Raw genomic sequence first — 15,312 nt, 5'->3', positions numbered from 1 at the left:
CATACTGTATGTGTGTATCAATCATATCATATAATAAATACTATAGTTTAAAAATAAAATGACTAAAATGAACATCTTAAGTTATGCAGATTCTATTAAGTACTTTTAACAATAGAAAAAAACAGTATTGTTTGTTGCGTCCCCAAATGCCTGTGTCACCCTTGACACAGGGGCAACCTTGTTTTCTAGCAGTCCTATCACTTGCTTCAGGTGGGAGTACAAGTAGTCCTTGACTTACGACCATTCATTTAATGACCATTCAAGTTACAATGGTGCTGAAAAAACCGGTCCTTACACTTACAACCATCGCAGCGTCCCGTGGTCATGTGATGAAAATTAGGGCACTTGGCAACTGGCATGCATTTATGACAGTTGCAGCGTTCTGGGGTCATGGGATCACCATTGAGAACTTCCCAGGGGGCTTCCAACAAGCAAAGTCAATGGGGGAAGCTGGATTTGCTTAAAGACCATGTGATTCGCTTAACGACAGTGGGGAAAAAAGGTTGTAAAATCAGGTGCGACTCAATGACTGCATTGCTTCGCAACAGAAGTTCTGGTCCCAATTGTGGTCGTAAGGTGAGGACTACCTGTATTTCAGGCCACTGGACCTGGGGATAAAGATCTGTGATTGCTCTGCACTCTGTCTTCCTACTTATCTCTTTGGTTTTCATTCAATGCTGGGGGAGCACTGCCTTGTTTTTCAAAAACTTAAGTGTTTGTCCATTCAAGATGGTCATTTGTCCTTCATTGTATGCATTCACTATTTTAAGACCCTACCCCAGTCTCTAAAGATCTGGGTCTCTGGTAAAACGCTACAGAATGTGTGTAGTTGTAGTGGTGTAAGGGTCAGTGTGTGCACACACATGGGTATACTATCATGGGTATTTTGGGGTGAGAACACTCTAGCCAGTCACAAGCTGCTGCCGTCTGCTTTTTTCTGACAGTAGTGGCAGCTGTGCACACTTGTGGCTGGATGCTAGAGTTAGTTTTCCAGGTCATGCCAAAAGCTTTATTAGCATGCCAGCACCTTGCTTTTTGGATTAAAATAATAAAAGACAAAGGAAAGAAGAAGGATCACCACCTGCTGGACAGCTCTAGACTCCCTGTAAGACACTATACCTTGCAACCTCAGCTGAGGATTTAAGGGGTGCGTAGAGCTACTAATTCACAATATTCCTCTTCTCTTTTTTTCCTCTTCCATTCAGCAATTACCACTAGGTTGCAACCCTGAACTGAAGACAATAGGATTAGTGAGAATAAGAGGTGAGAATTTGAATGTCTCACCCACTTTTCTTCAACTCTAAATGAGAAAGAAGGGTCTAATTTCCACTTCTCCATCCCCTTCCAACATCCTGTCATAACCCAAGCAATCTCTATCAAACAATATTAGAGCTAAATTAAATGAAGAGGAAGCTATGGGTCAATCTGGGAATCAGAAAGTAGAAGGACCGAAGTGATGTGGATGGGGATTAATTGGCTTCATCTCTATGAAATGTAAATTCCATTATCATTTAAATTTCCATATCTACATAAAAATGTGCTCGCACAAATGTTCTCCTCTTTTGGTGATGCACAAGTGGCACAAGCCATCTACATTCCAAATATCAAAATTCCTGCACAGTTCCTCTCCTTCAGTGAACAGAGGCCCTGCAGATATGTAGACTACAGGCAATTCTATCAGAAGTGAAACGATTAAGCAATAATTCCACACCACGTTACTTAACAGCTTTTTGGTCACTGGTCCCTTTTCAGTATAGTCCAGGTATGATCAGGGTAGACTCACTGAGTTCAACCTGAATAGGTCAGCAATCATGAATAGGATTGCAACTTTGGTCTAGAACACTTGTTGTTAGCAACTGCAACACTATTAAGAGAGTGAAGGCACTCGATGTATGAAACCAGTAATTTAGACTAAAGCCATCAAACCCGTTGCTTCTGCATCCGCAAAGCAGATATGGATTTATGTGTTTAAAGTAAAATGCAATCACCTGCAAATTCTTTGGCTTTACAGAATGATTGCATAAAACTCAAAACAATCCATACGTCTCAGTTCACTGCATAGAGGGGGAATACAAGAGTTGCACAATCAGAACCATCCATGGGAGGCAAAAGTTGTTCTCATTCAACAGGACACCTTTAAAGTCTCATAGATAACTGATGCCAATTATCCCATGGAGATCAAGAAGCTGTTCTCTAAAGAATTAAAGCATGAGGCCTGGCCATTTTGCTTTTGCAAATCTTTTAGTAACAAACCTAACCTTTCAAATAATCCTCCCTTGTTCAATCCATTAACAATAGAAAATGGAAAATACTAACAGAAACAATTAACTTGCATGACAAACACAACTGTACTGCTGGGATATATATCCATTCATCATTCTATCCTCAACAGATCTGCGAGCAATGGTGCAATGCTCACCCTGCTGTCCAAAGTGTTTCAGCCTGGAAAAAGCTGTATCCCTTGTTCCTGTTGATTTGAATGAGACAGCTTGGCAACAAAAGGAAACAAGCATATGTTGATACAAAGAGTTGCAATATAGAATGTATTTAAATCACTACAGGTAGTCCTCGCTTAATAACCGCAATTGTAACCGGAATTTAGGATGTTATGCAATGCAGTCATTCAGCAAATCATCACATAACCGGACCTGATTTTACAACCTTTTTTGCAGCAGTCATTAAGTGAATCACATGGTCGTTAAGCAAATCACACAGTTGTTAAGTGAATCAGGTGGTTCCCCATTGATTTTGCTTGCCAGAAGTTGGCTGGGAAGGTCGCAAATGATGATCACATGACCCCAGATGCTGCAACCATCGTAAGTGCAAGCTGATTGCCAAGAGCCCGGATCATGATCACGTGACCGTGGGGGCGCTGCAATGGTCATAATTTCAGGCACCAGTCATAAGTCACTTTTTTTAGCACCATCATGACTTCGAATGATCGCTAAACGAATGGTTGTTAAGCAAGGACTACCTGTACGTCTTTTAATCACAGAACTTTGGCATTTTAGTATACCCTCATTTAATTATAAAATTATCAATGAAACACCTAACAATAATGAAAGCAGTATTCCTTATTTGGGCATTCACAATCCATGCACCTGTTTGTACATCCTGCTAGATTCAAGGCCTCAATCTTTTATATAGGAATATAGTTGCCTTTCCAAATCTGCTTCCCCTCAAAATATGTGGATTTTAACTTCCAGTTTTCTGAGTGACAATACCGGCTAGAGAATTTTGGGAGCTAAAATTCACACATCTGGAGGATTTCCAGGTTGAAGAATGCTAGTGTGTAATAGCATCTTATAAGCATCAGGCCATAAAAACAGTAACAACCTGGAATATGATAGCAATCAATGACTAAACTTCAGAATCACTCAATTTACTATGTCAAACAATTGTCCACCATAAATTGCAGGACAGCAAGTATACGGTAGGACTAGACTGCTTGGAAAGTTATTTAGGCTTTTGTGCAACCTGAAAAAAATCAGGCTGCTTTAAAAAATAGCAGAAAGGAGCTTTGTTCGTGTAAGGTCCAAGGCACTTCTTCTGAAAGAAGAGTGTACAGCCCTAGTAGATAATACAGTGGTAGCCTAATCTGGAATTTCAGCACTGGCAGACATTGCTTTGCTTCTGCAGGGAAAAGGAACACTGTTCTTGCTCTTGTACAATTGAATTTATTGGGAAGAAATACATTATTTAATTCTGAAACATAAATATTTCCAATAATCAAGTATGCTTTCAGAGAAAAAAATCCCAGATAGCCTGGCCTGATACAAAAGAGGGACTTTCAGTAAACCTCAATAGAAAGTTCTGTTTCAACTTCAAAAACATTTGCTCCATCAGTAATGCAATTTTCAGTGATGACAAGAGTTTACATTATCTTTTACAAAACTCACTTTTCAACTGTATACTCAAGAAAAATCTATGATTTTTGACTATCTCATTTATTTATTTTGATAATGTCAACAGTGCAGGACAATAACCATGCTGGCTTAATTTTAAACTTCCCCAACCTTCTTTTCTGCCACTTTCAACCCTCAAGAAATGAAAACTCTACTTCACTGACAACTAGCCATTTTTAAGTGCTGCTGGAGATCCTGGAGCTACAGCATAAGCATGTACATGTCCAGGCGTGACTCAAAAAAATCCATCAAAGAAAGAGAACCGCACGCATCAGCCTATTTGAGAGAAAGCCTCCTTCTACATGAACCTTTGCACTTAGTGAAAACATCTGAGGAGGTTCACTTATCATTGACACAAATTTGCCTGGGGACTGAATCTTCTCTTTTGCTCCAGCAGTTTGGAATGTACTCTCCATGGAAGAGAGGGTACTAATTATTGGCTCTTCCAAAGGCCCTGAAAACCCATCTTTTTTGTACAAGCTTTAACTACTGGTTCTGTTAATTTTGATTAATTCAACTTGTTTCACTTGATTGTTTTAAATGCTGTTTTAATTTTTAATTTTAATTTTTAATTTCAAGCTGTTTTATTGTACATCTCCGCTGAGATACCTTGGGAGTCTGGAGTAATATTAAGTCAAATAAATAAACATCAGCATTGCTGAAAAACCAAAAAGTAAAGAAAAGAAATTTGCAATCCAATCCTCTGCATAGCTGCTTGGAGGTCTACTTAAAGGTTCATGTAACTTACTCCTAGTTTAGGATATATACCGTAGGACAGCAGTCTTCATTCTTTACCAAATGAAAAGTATCTTACAAGTTATTTTAACTAATTCCTCATGACAGGCCATTTAATAAGGGCATATTTTTGGATTAAATACAGAATAGTGTTTTAAAGTAGGAAACAATATCCACATGGCTGTAAAATTAAAGAGTAGCTCCATCCACAAATTAGTATTTCTCCCGCAGAGTTTGAGAGAGGTTGATCAGTTAGCAGGTGTGTTTCAGAAGAAATGCAGGAAATGTCAAATTTAGAGTGAAAAGTTATGTTGGAAACAGAAGCCAGTTTAAAAAGAAGTGTATGAGTCACAGGAGACCAAAAATATTTGAGCTTAAGACTGGGATCTTTTAAGGATGTTTGTACTGAAGGTATTAGAGGATGAGCTTGTTAGAATAAAATTTGTCATGGCAATATATGTATTTCTACTATTCTCTCCCTTCTGACATAAAGTAGGCATTCAGCTTGATCTATCTACATGTTTGAAGCATCTTTAGCTATTCCATAAAACAACAAACTTTGGTTTGCTGTGAATTTCAAGTTTACATGCACCTATTTATAAATATGTCTCAACAATTTCTGCAATATATTTGAAGTAAGACAGCAAAGGCAAGACTGATCTATTTATTAAACTGCTTGATCTTATCATCCCCAACCCCCTGAACAGCTGTGGTTAAAGCAAACTCTGTTGAAAATAATTGCTTCTTATCTCTTTAAGAGTAAACTATGATTACACTAATATTTCTGTTGGAAATAAAGCTCAAAACAAACCAAATTCTGGCCCCATACAGCTTCCTCTGAAAGTTCTGGTGACTAAACTTCAAAAGGATTTCAAAATGGATGACCAATAATTTCTGAACTAGTTAAGAAAATAATCCCAAAGACAATTCAGCCCAGAATAAATAAATTGAATAAACCACACTGAACAAATCAGGGTTTCTGTGCAAGCAAGTTTCTCTCACTGGATTAGAAATAAGGCTTTAGAGGTTTACCTGTAGCACAGACACACAAAACAAATCAAGACAATTAATTGACATCATTAACTAATAGTTCTGACAACTTATCTGTATAAAAATTAATGATTCTAAATGAAATTAGAAAATGTTTTTCACTGCAGCTAGTGAGTAAAATAATGGAACAGCAAGTCTTACAGAAGTATTATCAAATTTGAAAAGTAACTGGGTAAGGTTATGAAGAGTACAGAATAATACATTTCACCATCCAGCTTTTATTGTTATTTTTAGGCCTTGAAATGAACTCCGATCTCCTGATATCTGATTTTACTCTTCTTATTTTCCCCTGGTTATGGAAAATTTATGGGTAAACTATGGAACTATTCCACTGTTTAGCTAACAATTCAGAGTAAGCATTACAGTGGATTTAAACTAAATAAATACACAGGTTAATTCACATATTGCATTAAGATGAGGCTCGTTTAATCATAATTAATTGGATAAACAACAATTGACTACCTTTGCCCAAGACATGAAGCCATAACCTATAAATTGTAGTAGTTGGGAAAATGAAACAACACAGCCAAACTAAAGAAACTAGATTGTGGCATATTATGTTGGGTGAGCCAGGTCTATATTTCTTAATTTCCTGATTTTCCTCTAGGCAAAAATCTTAAGATATTGGCTGTACCAGTTGCAAATCCAGCTTGTTACAACTTGTTTCTTAAATAGCCACAAAGGGAGGAAAACAACCAACACCGGGGGAAAATGTGCCTGGAGTGCCTCCTATCCCACTCACCTCACCCCTAACTAACTGAATCTTCTTAAAATAATAACCAGTCCTGGTGTACTATCCTTGAGTTCCTTAGAGACAGTTTTGGGCTCAAACTATATATGAGAAACCAAAACAGAAAAAAAGAGTCCAAGTAGAGGGTAAGAAGAAGAAATAAACTTCTGTCATCATGCTGCTCCACAGGAAACAACCATTTGATAAACACGGGTTCATAATTGGGGAACGGTTGATCAAGTGCCATGTAAAGTTTGACAAATCCTCTGTAAAGTTTGCCTTGCTCCCTTCTCATACCAGTGACACTATTTCACAAATGCAAGTCCCAAACAGATAGATAGCTGCAAAAATTTAAGCTTAAGAAACTGAATTTCCTCCAGATGAACATTATCACAGATATCAAAAGCTCCAACATGCTTATCTCCCTGGGAATTTTTATGCCTTCAAGTGAAATTCTTTCAAATCATAAGAGAGAAGAGGCACCCTCTGTTACAGTCTGCCACGCTTTTTGCTATTACAGGTGAAACTCGAAAAATTAGAATATCGTGCAAATGTTCATTTATGTCAGTATGGCAACTCAAAAGGTGAAACCAATATATGAGATAGACGCATTACATGCAAAGCGAGATATGTCAAGCCTTACTTTGGTATAATTGTGATGATTATGGCATACAGCTTATGAAAACCCCAAATTCACAATCTCAGAAAATTAGAATAGTGTGAAAAGGTTCAATATTCTAGGCTCAAAGTGTCCCACTCTATTCAGCTAATGAATCCATAACACCTGCAAAGGGTTCCTGAGCCTTTAAATGGTCTCCCAGGCTGGTTCAGTAGGAATCACAAGCATGGGAAAGACTGCTGACCTGACAGTTGTGCAGAAAACCATCATTGACACCCTCCATAAGGAGGGAAAGCCCCAAAAGGTAATTGCAAAAGAAGTTGGATGTTCCCAAAGTGCTGCTCGTCAATAGCACATCAATAGAAGGTTATGTGGAAGGGAAAAGTGTGGTAGAAAAAGGTGCACAAGCAGCAGGGATGACCGCAGCCTGGGGAGGATTGTCAGGAAAAGGCCATTCAAAAGTGTTGGGGACTTTCACAAGGAGTGGACTGAGGCTGGAGTTAGTGCATCAAGAGCCACCACACACAGACGGATCCTGGACATGGGCTTCAAATGTCGTATTCCTCTTGTCAAGCCGCTCCTGAACAACAAACATCAGAAGCGTCTTACCTGGGCTACAGAAAAAAAGAACTAGTCTGTTGCCCAATGGTCCAAAGTCCTCTTTTCTGATGAGAGCAACTTTTGTATCTCATTTGGGAACCAAGGACCCAGAGTCTGGAGGAAGAATGGAGAGGCACACAATGCACGATGCTTGAAGTCCAGTGTGAAGTTTCCACAGTCTGTGTTGATTTGGGGAGCTATGTCATCTGCTGGTGTTGGTCCACTGTTCAGGGTCAACGCAGCCGTCTACCAGGAGATTTTGGAGCACTTCATGCTTCCTTCCGCAGACAAGCTTTATAGGGATGCTGACTTCATTTTCCAGCAGGACTTGGCACCTGCCCACACTGCCAAAAGTACCAAAACCTGGTTCATTGACCATGGGATTACTGTGCTTGATTGGCCAGCAAACTCGCTTGACCTGAACCCCATAGGGAATCTATGGGGCATTCCCAAGAGAAAGATGAGGGACATGAGACCGAACAATGCAGCGGAGCTGAAGGCCGCTATTGAAGCATCCTGGTCTTCCATAACACCTCAGCAGTGCCACAGGCTGATAGCATCCATGCCACGCCGCATTGCGGCAGTCATTGTTGCAAAAGGAGCCCAAACCAAGTACTGAGTACATATGCATGCTTATACTTTGCAGAGGTCCGATATTGTTCTATTTCCAATCCTTGTGTTGTTGATGTCATGTAATATTCTAATTTTCTGAGATTGTGAATTTGGGGTTTTCATAAGCTGTACGCCATAATCATCACAATTATACCAAAGTAAGGCTTGACATATCTCGCTTTGCATGTAATGCGTCTATCTCATATATTGGTTTCACCTTTTGAGTTGCCATACTGACATAAATGAACATTTGCACGATATTCTAATTTTTCGAGTTTCACCTGTATAAACAGATGCTACTCAAATCATCTGCCTTGTTTGTCTGTGTAGCATTGCCAGCTTCTGTCCTAAAAGAAAATCGTATTTATTCAACAGGGAGAATAAATAATGTCATATTCTGGCATAAGTTGTCTTTTGAATGGCTGTTGTTTTCAACCAGTCATACCCATTTGCTTTTGGCTGATTTGTGTGGAGTTGAATAAAGACCAGGCAGCGGGCTCCAATTTAGGTTTTGAGGGCCCTCTGAGTAAGCTATCTTTGGTGCTCCTTCACAACCAGTACAGTTTGGGCCCCCGAAGTGTTGATGCTGATGAAGCTGCTCCAATCAGCCCATGGTTGCAGCCATATTTTATTCCCTGGAGTAGCTGCCAGGAGCAGAGTCCCCTAGAACACAGCAATAGGCAATATTAAACAAAACTGATAATGACTTGACAGTATTTTAGTCAGTCTCGTCTGTTCATCTATAAGGACTATGTGATAATTTAGGGGGCAGACTATTCGCTGATACAAGTGCCTTTGAAAAAAAATCACATTTGCTCTCAGAATGGTCAGAGATATTTTTATTATTGTCTTTTTACATTCTGAAGTTGCATGAATTATGATATCCTCACCCTGTCAGGGATGACTGTGAAAATTATGGCAGCCATATGAGCAGAATTACAAACTGCATACATAACACAGTTTTCTGTCCATGGGAGGTTACATTTTTAATCCCTTCCCCAACTGTAAGCATTTGTCTTGAATTTCCAGACATTTTCCCTGAATTTTACTAACTCTCTCTGTGGAAATTTAAACGATGTATCAGAGGGGAAAATATGAAGATAATTTTTAAAGACCTCAGTTCTGAACTCTGTGAACTCTGTGAACAAGCTATTTAAAAAGTTACCACGATTCGAAATTCATAATATTTAAAGAATTAGACTGATTCAAGATTGAAGGAGCTAGATAATATTTTAAAAGGATGAGAAGCATTCACCTATGCCACACTGAGTTCCACAGTGGATTTAAGAAATGGATATAAATATACTACAAAAATAAATGATTCCACCTATGATCCTGTGGTCTTTATAGCTTGCAGTCATGTATTCACTTACCTGGGAATAAAATATTAATGGGCTCAGTGAGATTTTTTTTTTTTTCTGGGTAGATATGTGTAGCTTTGCACTAAAATATCTTAAATAAGCTAAATTTTAACAATTCCAATATTGTTTTTCAAAGCACAATTGCAAAATGAAGGAAAACAGGTAACTTGTAACTATGCACAGCCTGCCATTTCAATAGTCTGGCAGTATATTACATATCATTTCCAACGCATTGGAAATCTTTGAAATTCAACACCTTTTCACAACATTTGAACAAACGCTTCTTTGAAATAATCTAGAATGCAGACATAAATAATTTCTATTCATTTCATCAGAAGGCTCAGTGCTTGCAACATGCAGTGATGAGGTATGAGAGGCTAGTTTTCTACATGTTCTAAGAAAGTATCAGAAAGTGTAAGTACCATATGTTGTGTATTTATCAGAATTAGGATAGCAGGAGAACGTTTAATGCATGAAGGCTATGAAGGATTTGCTGCAAGAAAAATATCTGCGCCTCCTCTCGGCATGTACGACATGTAATTTAGCAGAACCTGTAATGTGACAAGGTTAAGGAACAGAACAAAAACTAACAGGACCTGCAATGTGGATTTTTAATACAAACCTTCACTGTTTTCAATAAGAGCATGCAAAACTTGTTTGCCTTACTTCTCCATGTTAGCCGGGGCACACATCAAAAATAAAATTGAAAATACTGTTTATCCTCCAAGATGCTGGAAGCATTGTACAGCCAACATATAAATCTTTGCCTTTCCGGATGCTCTGTCCGGTCGCAGGAAATGTCATGAGGGATAAAGCGAGACTGCTCTCGGTATAAGACGAAGGGGACTGCAGTGTTCCTCAAGTCAAGCTTGGGCTCTTTTTGTGTAAAAGAAAAAAAATGAGGCTAATGATAACCTTTGCTCTGCTTTGTTTCCAGGCTTCTGTTATATAAGGGAAAAGCTGGTCTAAACTTGTTGTTTATACTCTTACGGTTTCCCCTGTTGTCAGGAAGTCTTTTCCTAACTTCCTGCTCATTTTCTCAGGGGCCATCCCTAAAGGTACAGGAACCCAGCTTTTATAAAGAAGCAGGAAGCAAAGGAAAAACTAAGGGCATGGAATGTGCTATATAATGGTGCTATAAAATATTGTCAGAAAGACAGGAAGGACAGATTACTTGGGAAGCTGTTTTTGGAGACCCATCTTATGATTATGAAACATGGTAGCTGTCTCTGAGCAGACAACAGATTCCAATTCAGAACTGAATATTCACAATCTCTACCACAGTAGTGGAAAACAAGCTGGAGACTTACTATACAGGCTCAGATTTGCTTCAAAATTCAATCTATTTGGAGAGGAACTAGGTCAGGCTTCCATGACATAGTAACCTCTACATATGTTAAATTCCAATTTTGCAACATTCCAAGAGATCACCAAGATGGGGAAAGGCTCAGTTAGTTTTCTACAATGCAAATCACTGCAATTCCCGTAGGTTTGGCCTGTATCCCAGCCCATCCTAAAAATCTGCGGTGACAAATGTTTCTGTGAGAATGCAATCCTGCAAGACTAACATCTATTACTTCTGTGTGTGGATTATGCAGGCAGAATGTTTCATACCAAAAGTTCAATTCTAAACAGACTTCCTGGAAAACAAATTGGCTTGAAAGCAGTGGATCTATCATATAGTTAATGGACTGGCGTGGTTGTTAGTCATAACTCTGAAGAATTACTCCCTCTTTCCCTCTATTTCTGTTTTGTTCTATCTCTCAGATAAAGGCAACAAGATTGCACATATTTACAGAAAAAAAAATCTGCTTGTTGCTTTATTTTTCACAGCTCTTAGAACAAGCACTATTTTGTTAATCTCTCTCTTTGTGAGCATTAATAATTCATTTACACAGAGATCAAGGCCTAGTGAAGTTTATGAGACGTACTAACCAAACCACACTGCTTATCAGTTAAGAACTGAGGACTCATTGCTAAGGTTAAAAGAATATGACTTTAACAATGAGTTTATACCAATGATGGCACATCTCCAAGAATATTCACATAAACTACAATACAAGCAATTTAGCTTTGAAGAAATGGAGGCCCTCTCTTGGCTAAAAAAATAGCTTATCTGCCTACTCTTCTATCATAAATGAAATTAACCATACTAATGGCTAGGAATGAATTCATGACTCTGGGAAATTGAATAATTAAAATCCAACAGCCAGTTAAAAGAGCTAAAGAATAAATGTCGAATATTTGCTAGAATATTCCAGTTTATTAGACTGACTACAAGCAAACATGTCAAAAAAGACCAGAAGAGGAAAAGGAGCAGGGAAGAAATGTAATGACAAGAAATGGGAAGGCATAACTCTTTTTTCCTCCATTCTTTCTCCATCCTTGCCAAATGCAAGTGAAGCTCTCCGGGAGTATTTTATTTGAAGGAAAGCACTAATGGGCAGGACAATATTTAAGCTTCCCTCTTCTCTTTCATTCCTTCTCCCAAAGCAGCATCTGATTTTTTTTTAAGAAACAAACAGCACCAGGGATCTCTTGGATCTTTACTTAGCCTTTAGTTCAATGAATACAGTGTTAAGGAGAAGAAAAACAATAAGAGAAACAATATGATGTAGTGTAATTGTTGGGTGTTCAGGCTAGGGTTGAGGAGACCCAGGTTTAAATCACCACATAAACCTGAAGTTCACTGAGTGACCTTGAGCTGATCACACCCTTTCTTATATTCTTGTTGAAAAGATTAAAGGGAGTAAAAATACCACAGACCTATATCAAACCTCTAGAGATAAGGCATAAAATGTAATGAACAAAACTTACTAGCTATATGCTGTTTACTTATTAAGATCTACTCAGGTCTGGATCTGTTGACTCACATTTAACAAAAAGGCTGGTCTACTCAGAGGCAGGGGGCAGGAGCAAAATTCAATGGATCACTTGCCACAGGATCTATATGAAAATGCATTTCTGGAACTAAATCTTTGTACCTTGCTATTTCCTCAGCTTTATACTAACAGTTGCGTTGTCTTTTTTGGCGAAGTGGTTTAAAGCCTCCCCTCCCCAGAGTAAAGAAGCCTTACCAATCTAGTCCACTAAAGTTGGGTTGGACTTCATACCTCAGAATTATGAGTCAAACCAACAAAATGCTGTGGCAGATTCTGAGAGTTGAAGTCCAACACATTTAGAGGGCAAAAGGTTTGGGAAGGTAGTGATACTTAAAGCTAAAGCATAGAATGATTTCCTCCATACCTCTCTTTCATGGTGGCCAGAGTCTTCTTCTGGACTCCTAAGATTGAGGACGTGAACTTCTTGTGGCAATCCAGCAGTCCCTTTGCTTGCACAGCCAGATAAAACAGTAAAACTTTCTAGCAAGGCTTGAACTGGGTGTGAGCTATTGACCTGAGACAAGACACATCCACTTCTAAACACAGGACCTGTAGAATAAATGACAAGGAAGATTAGTTTGAGGTGAAAGGCTGTAGCAAAAGCTGAATGGGAACAAGTTACATACAGTTCCAAGTTAATAGCATACCAGTTGCAAATGGAATGGAAGGGATTAAGTTGGGTACAAGACGAAATGCTAAGCATACTTCTCATTCACTGACATTTATTAAAGTGTTCCGTGTCCTGATTTCTGCTTAAGGATGTAATCCTACCCATATTATACTGACAATAAGATATGTTGAAAGCAATGAAACCCAACTCTGAATAAGCCAATTTAGGATTAGGATGCAACCCAAAATACCTTCTTGGAAGTAAAACTATGGTATTCATCTATCTTAACCTTTCTGGAAGAAGTCAACACTAAAAGTGGAAATCTATGGAACTATACCTCAACCCTAAACTGATGAAGATTGTATGACTTTTATTCGAATTTATATAGAAGTATAGACTTAGGCTCACTTGAATTACTTTGGACTGCATCCAACTCTCATAACTATAGCCTTCTACAATGGGCTCTTACAGGCCAGCTAATTAGCCAGTCAATTGCTCCTGGAAACAAACCAGCAACTAATGCGGTTCCTACAGTCCCAGTGTTACATGGCAGTAACAGGTTATCCCTGCTAGTATGCTGGATGTTGCAGTATACACTAGCTGTAACTCCTGGGCAGTCTTCAAGGGCATCCCTTGTAGCCTGTTGTGAGCTGACGAGGGTTTGAATGACTGTAGCCAGTGTCTACTGTTAAATGAATGGCCGCTGGTACACCAGCCAAAGCAAATGTACCATGTTAACATAATAATATCTCAAAACATGCTGTGCTTATGACAGGGAGAAACTCAGGCAAAATACAATTGTTTTTTTAAGGAGAATAAGATAAAGATGTATTTATCAAACTTGTCCACTGCAAATTGGGGAAAAACAAGCATCCTTACTATATGCTCACTCCACTTCTTTTGATGTTGCACTCACCTGAAATGCAACCATCACTAGTGTCAGTTGCCTAAACACTGAAATGGTTTAGCATATCCGAATCCCTGGTTTACTGGATCTAGGAACAATTACCTTATTACCAATTGCAATCAGCTGATAACCGCTTTCTTTAGCCCAAGAAACAGTGTGTGTCCTTCCAAATATCCCCTTCCAGCATAGTATAGTACTGCACTCTTTTCTTTTGTATAAGGCATTATTCTTATGAGACGGAAATACAGCAGGAGAGCTAAAGTGCACAAAAGGGTTTTATATATTAAGTACATCTGCAGGAAGCTAAATCTAGGCAAATATTTATAGAAAGTGGCCCTGGCTTCTCCCAATCTATAGAGAAGCCCACAGTGCATTGCAGAAGTCATTGAAGCGATACCATGGTTTTAGCTACTCCCTCACACATTCTAACTCCAGTTAGGAATTAATTCAGCATAGCTGAATTTCAGTTAAAGTATCAACCTTAAGTCATGACTTTGGACTTTTCTCTCTTCAGGAAAGTCTACTTACATCCCTCGTGCTGGAGACTATTATCTACAGAGATCCTATGCCAGCTACTGCTTCTAATAGGAACCTGTTGTTTGACATCACTCAGCTTCCAGAACTATTTCCAAGGCACCAGAGCAAAATCACTTAATTTTAAGAGGCAGGCAATAGTTAATTTCTTCCTCCATTGTTTGGAGAGCAGCTGGTTTTGCTATAGTTTCTATGGTTAAGGATTTTAAAGAGGTTAATTATTGCTGCATTCTTCAATGCAAACGTGTACTTTGAAAGTACATTTATTCTTTCTCATGTTTTTGTGCATTACCACAGGCACTATTCTGAGAAATGGCCGTTTCAAAATGTCAAGAATACGAAATGGTATTATACAATGAAGGCAAAATGGAAATATGCCTGGCAGATTTTGTTATTACTGAATACACATACACATACGCCCGTTCACACACAAATCAGATGATTGGACCATCTAGGTCATTCTGGGCTACAGGAATCTTTCAGCATCTTGGAAGAATTGATCATTTGACTTGAAGTAGCTTGCTGGATAAGAGTTTGCCCTAGACTTACCAGAACCCTTACCATCTTGCTGCAATAAAATGGTTACAAATGGCCTTGCTCAGCTTTGTACCTATCGATCCCTTTGTAGAAGACAGGATTTTTTCTCAAATTTTGTCACACTGTAGCACAACCATGAGATAAAACAATTGATGTTAGAAGATTTAAGTCTCCATAGGCAGGGTTTATCCCACACCTCTAAGGCACATTCCTTCCATTTTTCCACAATA

General features: G+C 38.7%; 1 protein-coding gene across 2 annotated transcripts in view; it reads right to left on the bottom strand.

Moving 5' to 3' along the window:
- Window positions 1–15,312, bottom strand: part of TGFBR3 (transforming growth factor beta receptor 3) — a 150,790-nt gene that overhangs the window by 67,045 nt on the left and 68,433 nt on the right. For both annotated transcript variants that reach the window (XM_007428108.4, XM_015888053.3), the window contains exon 3: window positions 12,859–13,043. In XM_007428108.4, the coding sequence (XP_007428170.1) occupies window positions 12,859–13,043 (185 nt within the window). The remainder of the gene's footprint in view (window positions 1–12,858; window positions 13,044–15,312) is intronic.

The sequence above is a fragment of the Python bivittatus genome, unplaced genomic scaffold (genome assembly GCF_059951505.1).
Source record: "Python bivittatus isolate LINGU-HERP-01145 unplaced genomic scaffold, Pbiv_v1 ctg000700_np1212, whole genome shotgun sequence".
In the NCBI taxonomy this organism is placed as follows: Eukaryota; Metazoa; Chordata; class Lepidosauria; order Squamata; family Pythonidae; genus Python; species Python bivittatus.
This window is presented reverse-complemented; position numbering and strand designations above follow the sequence as displayed.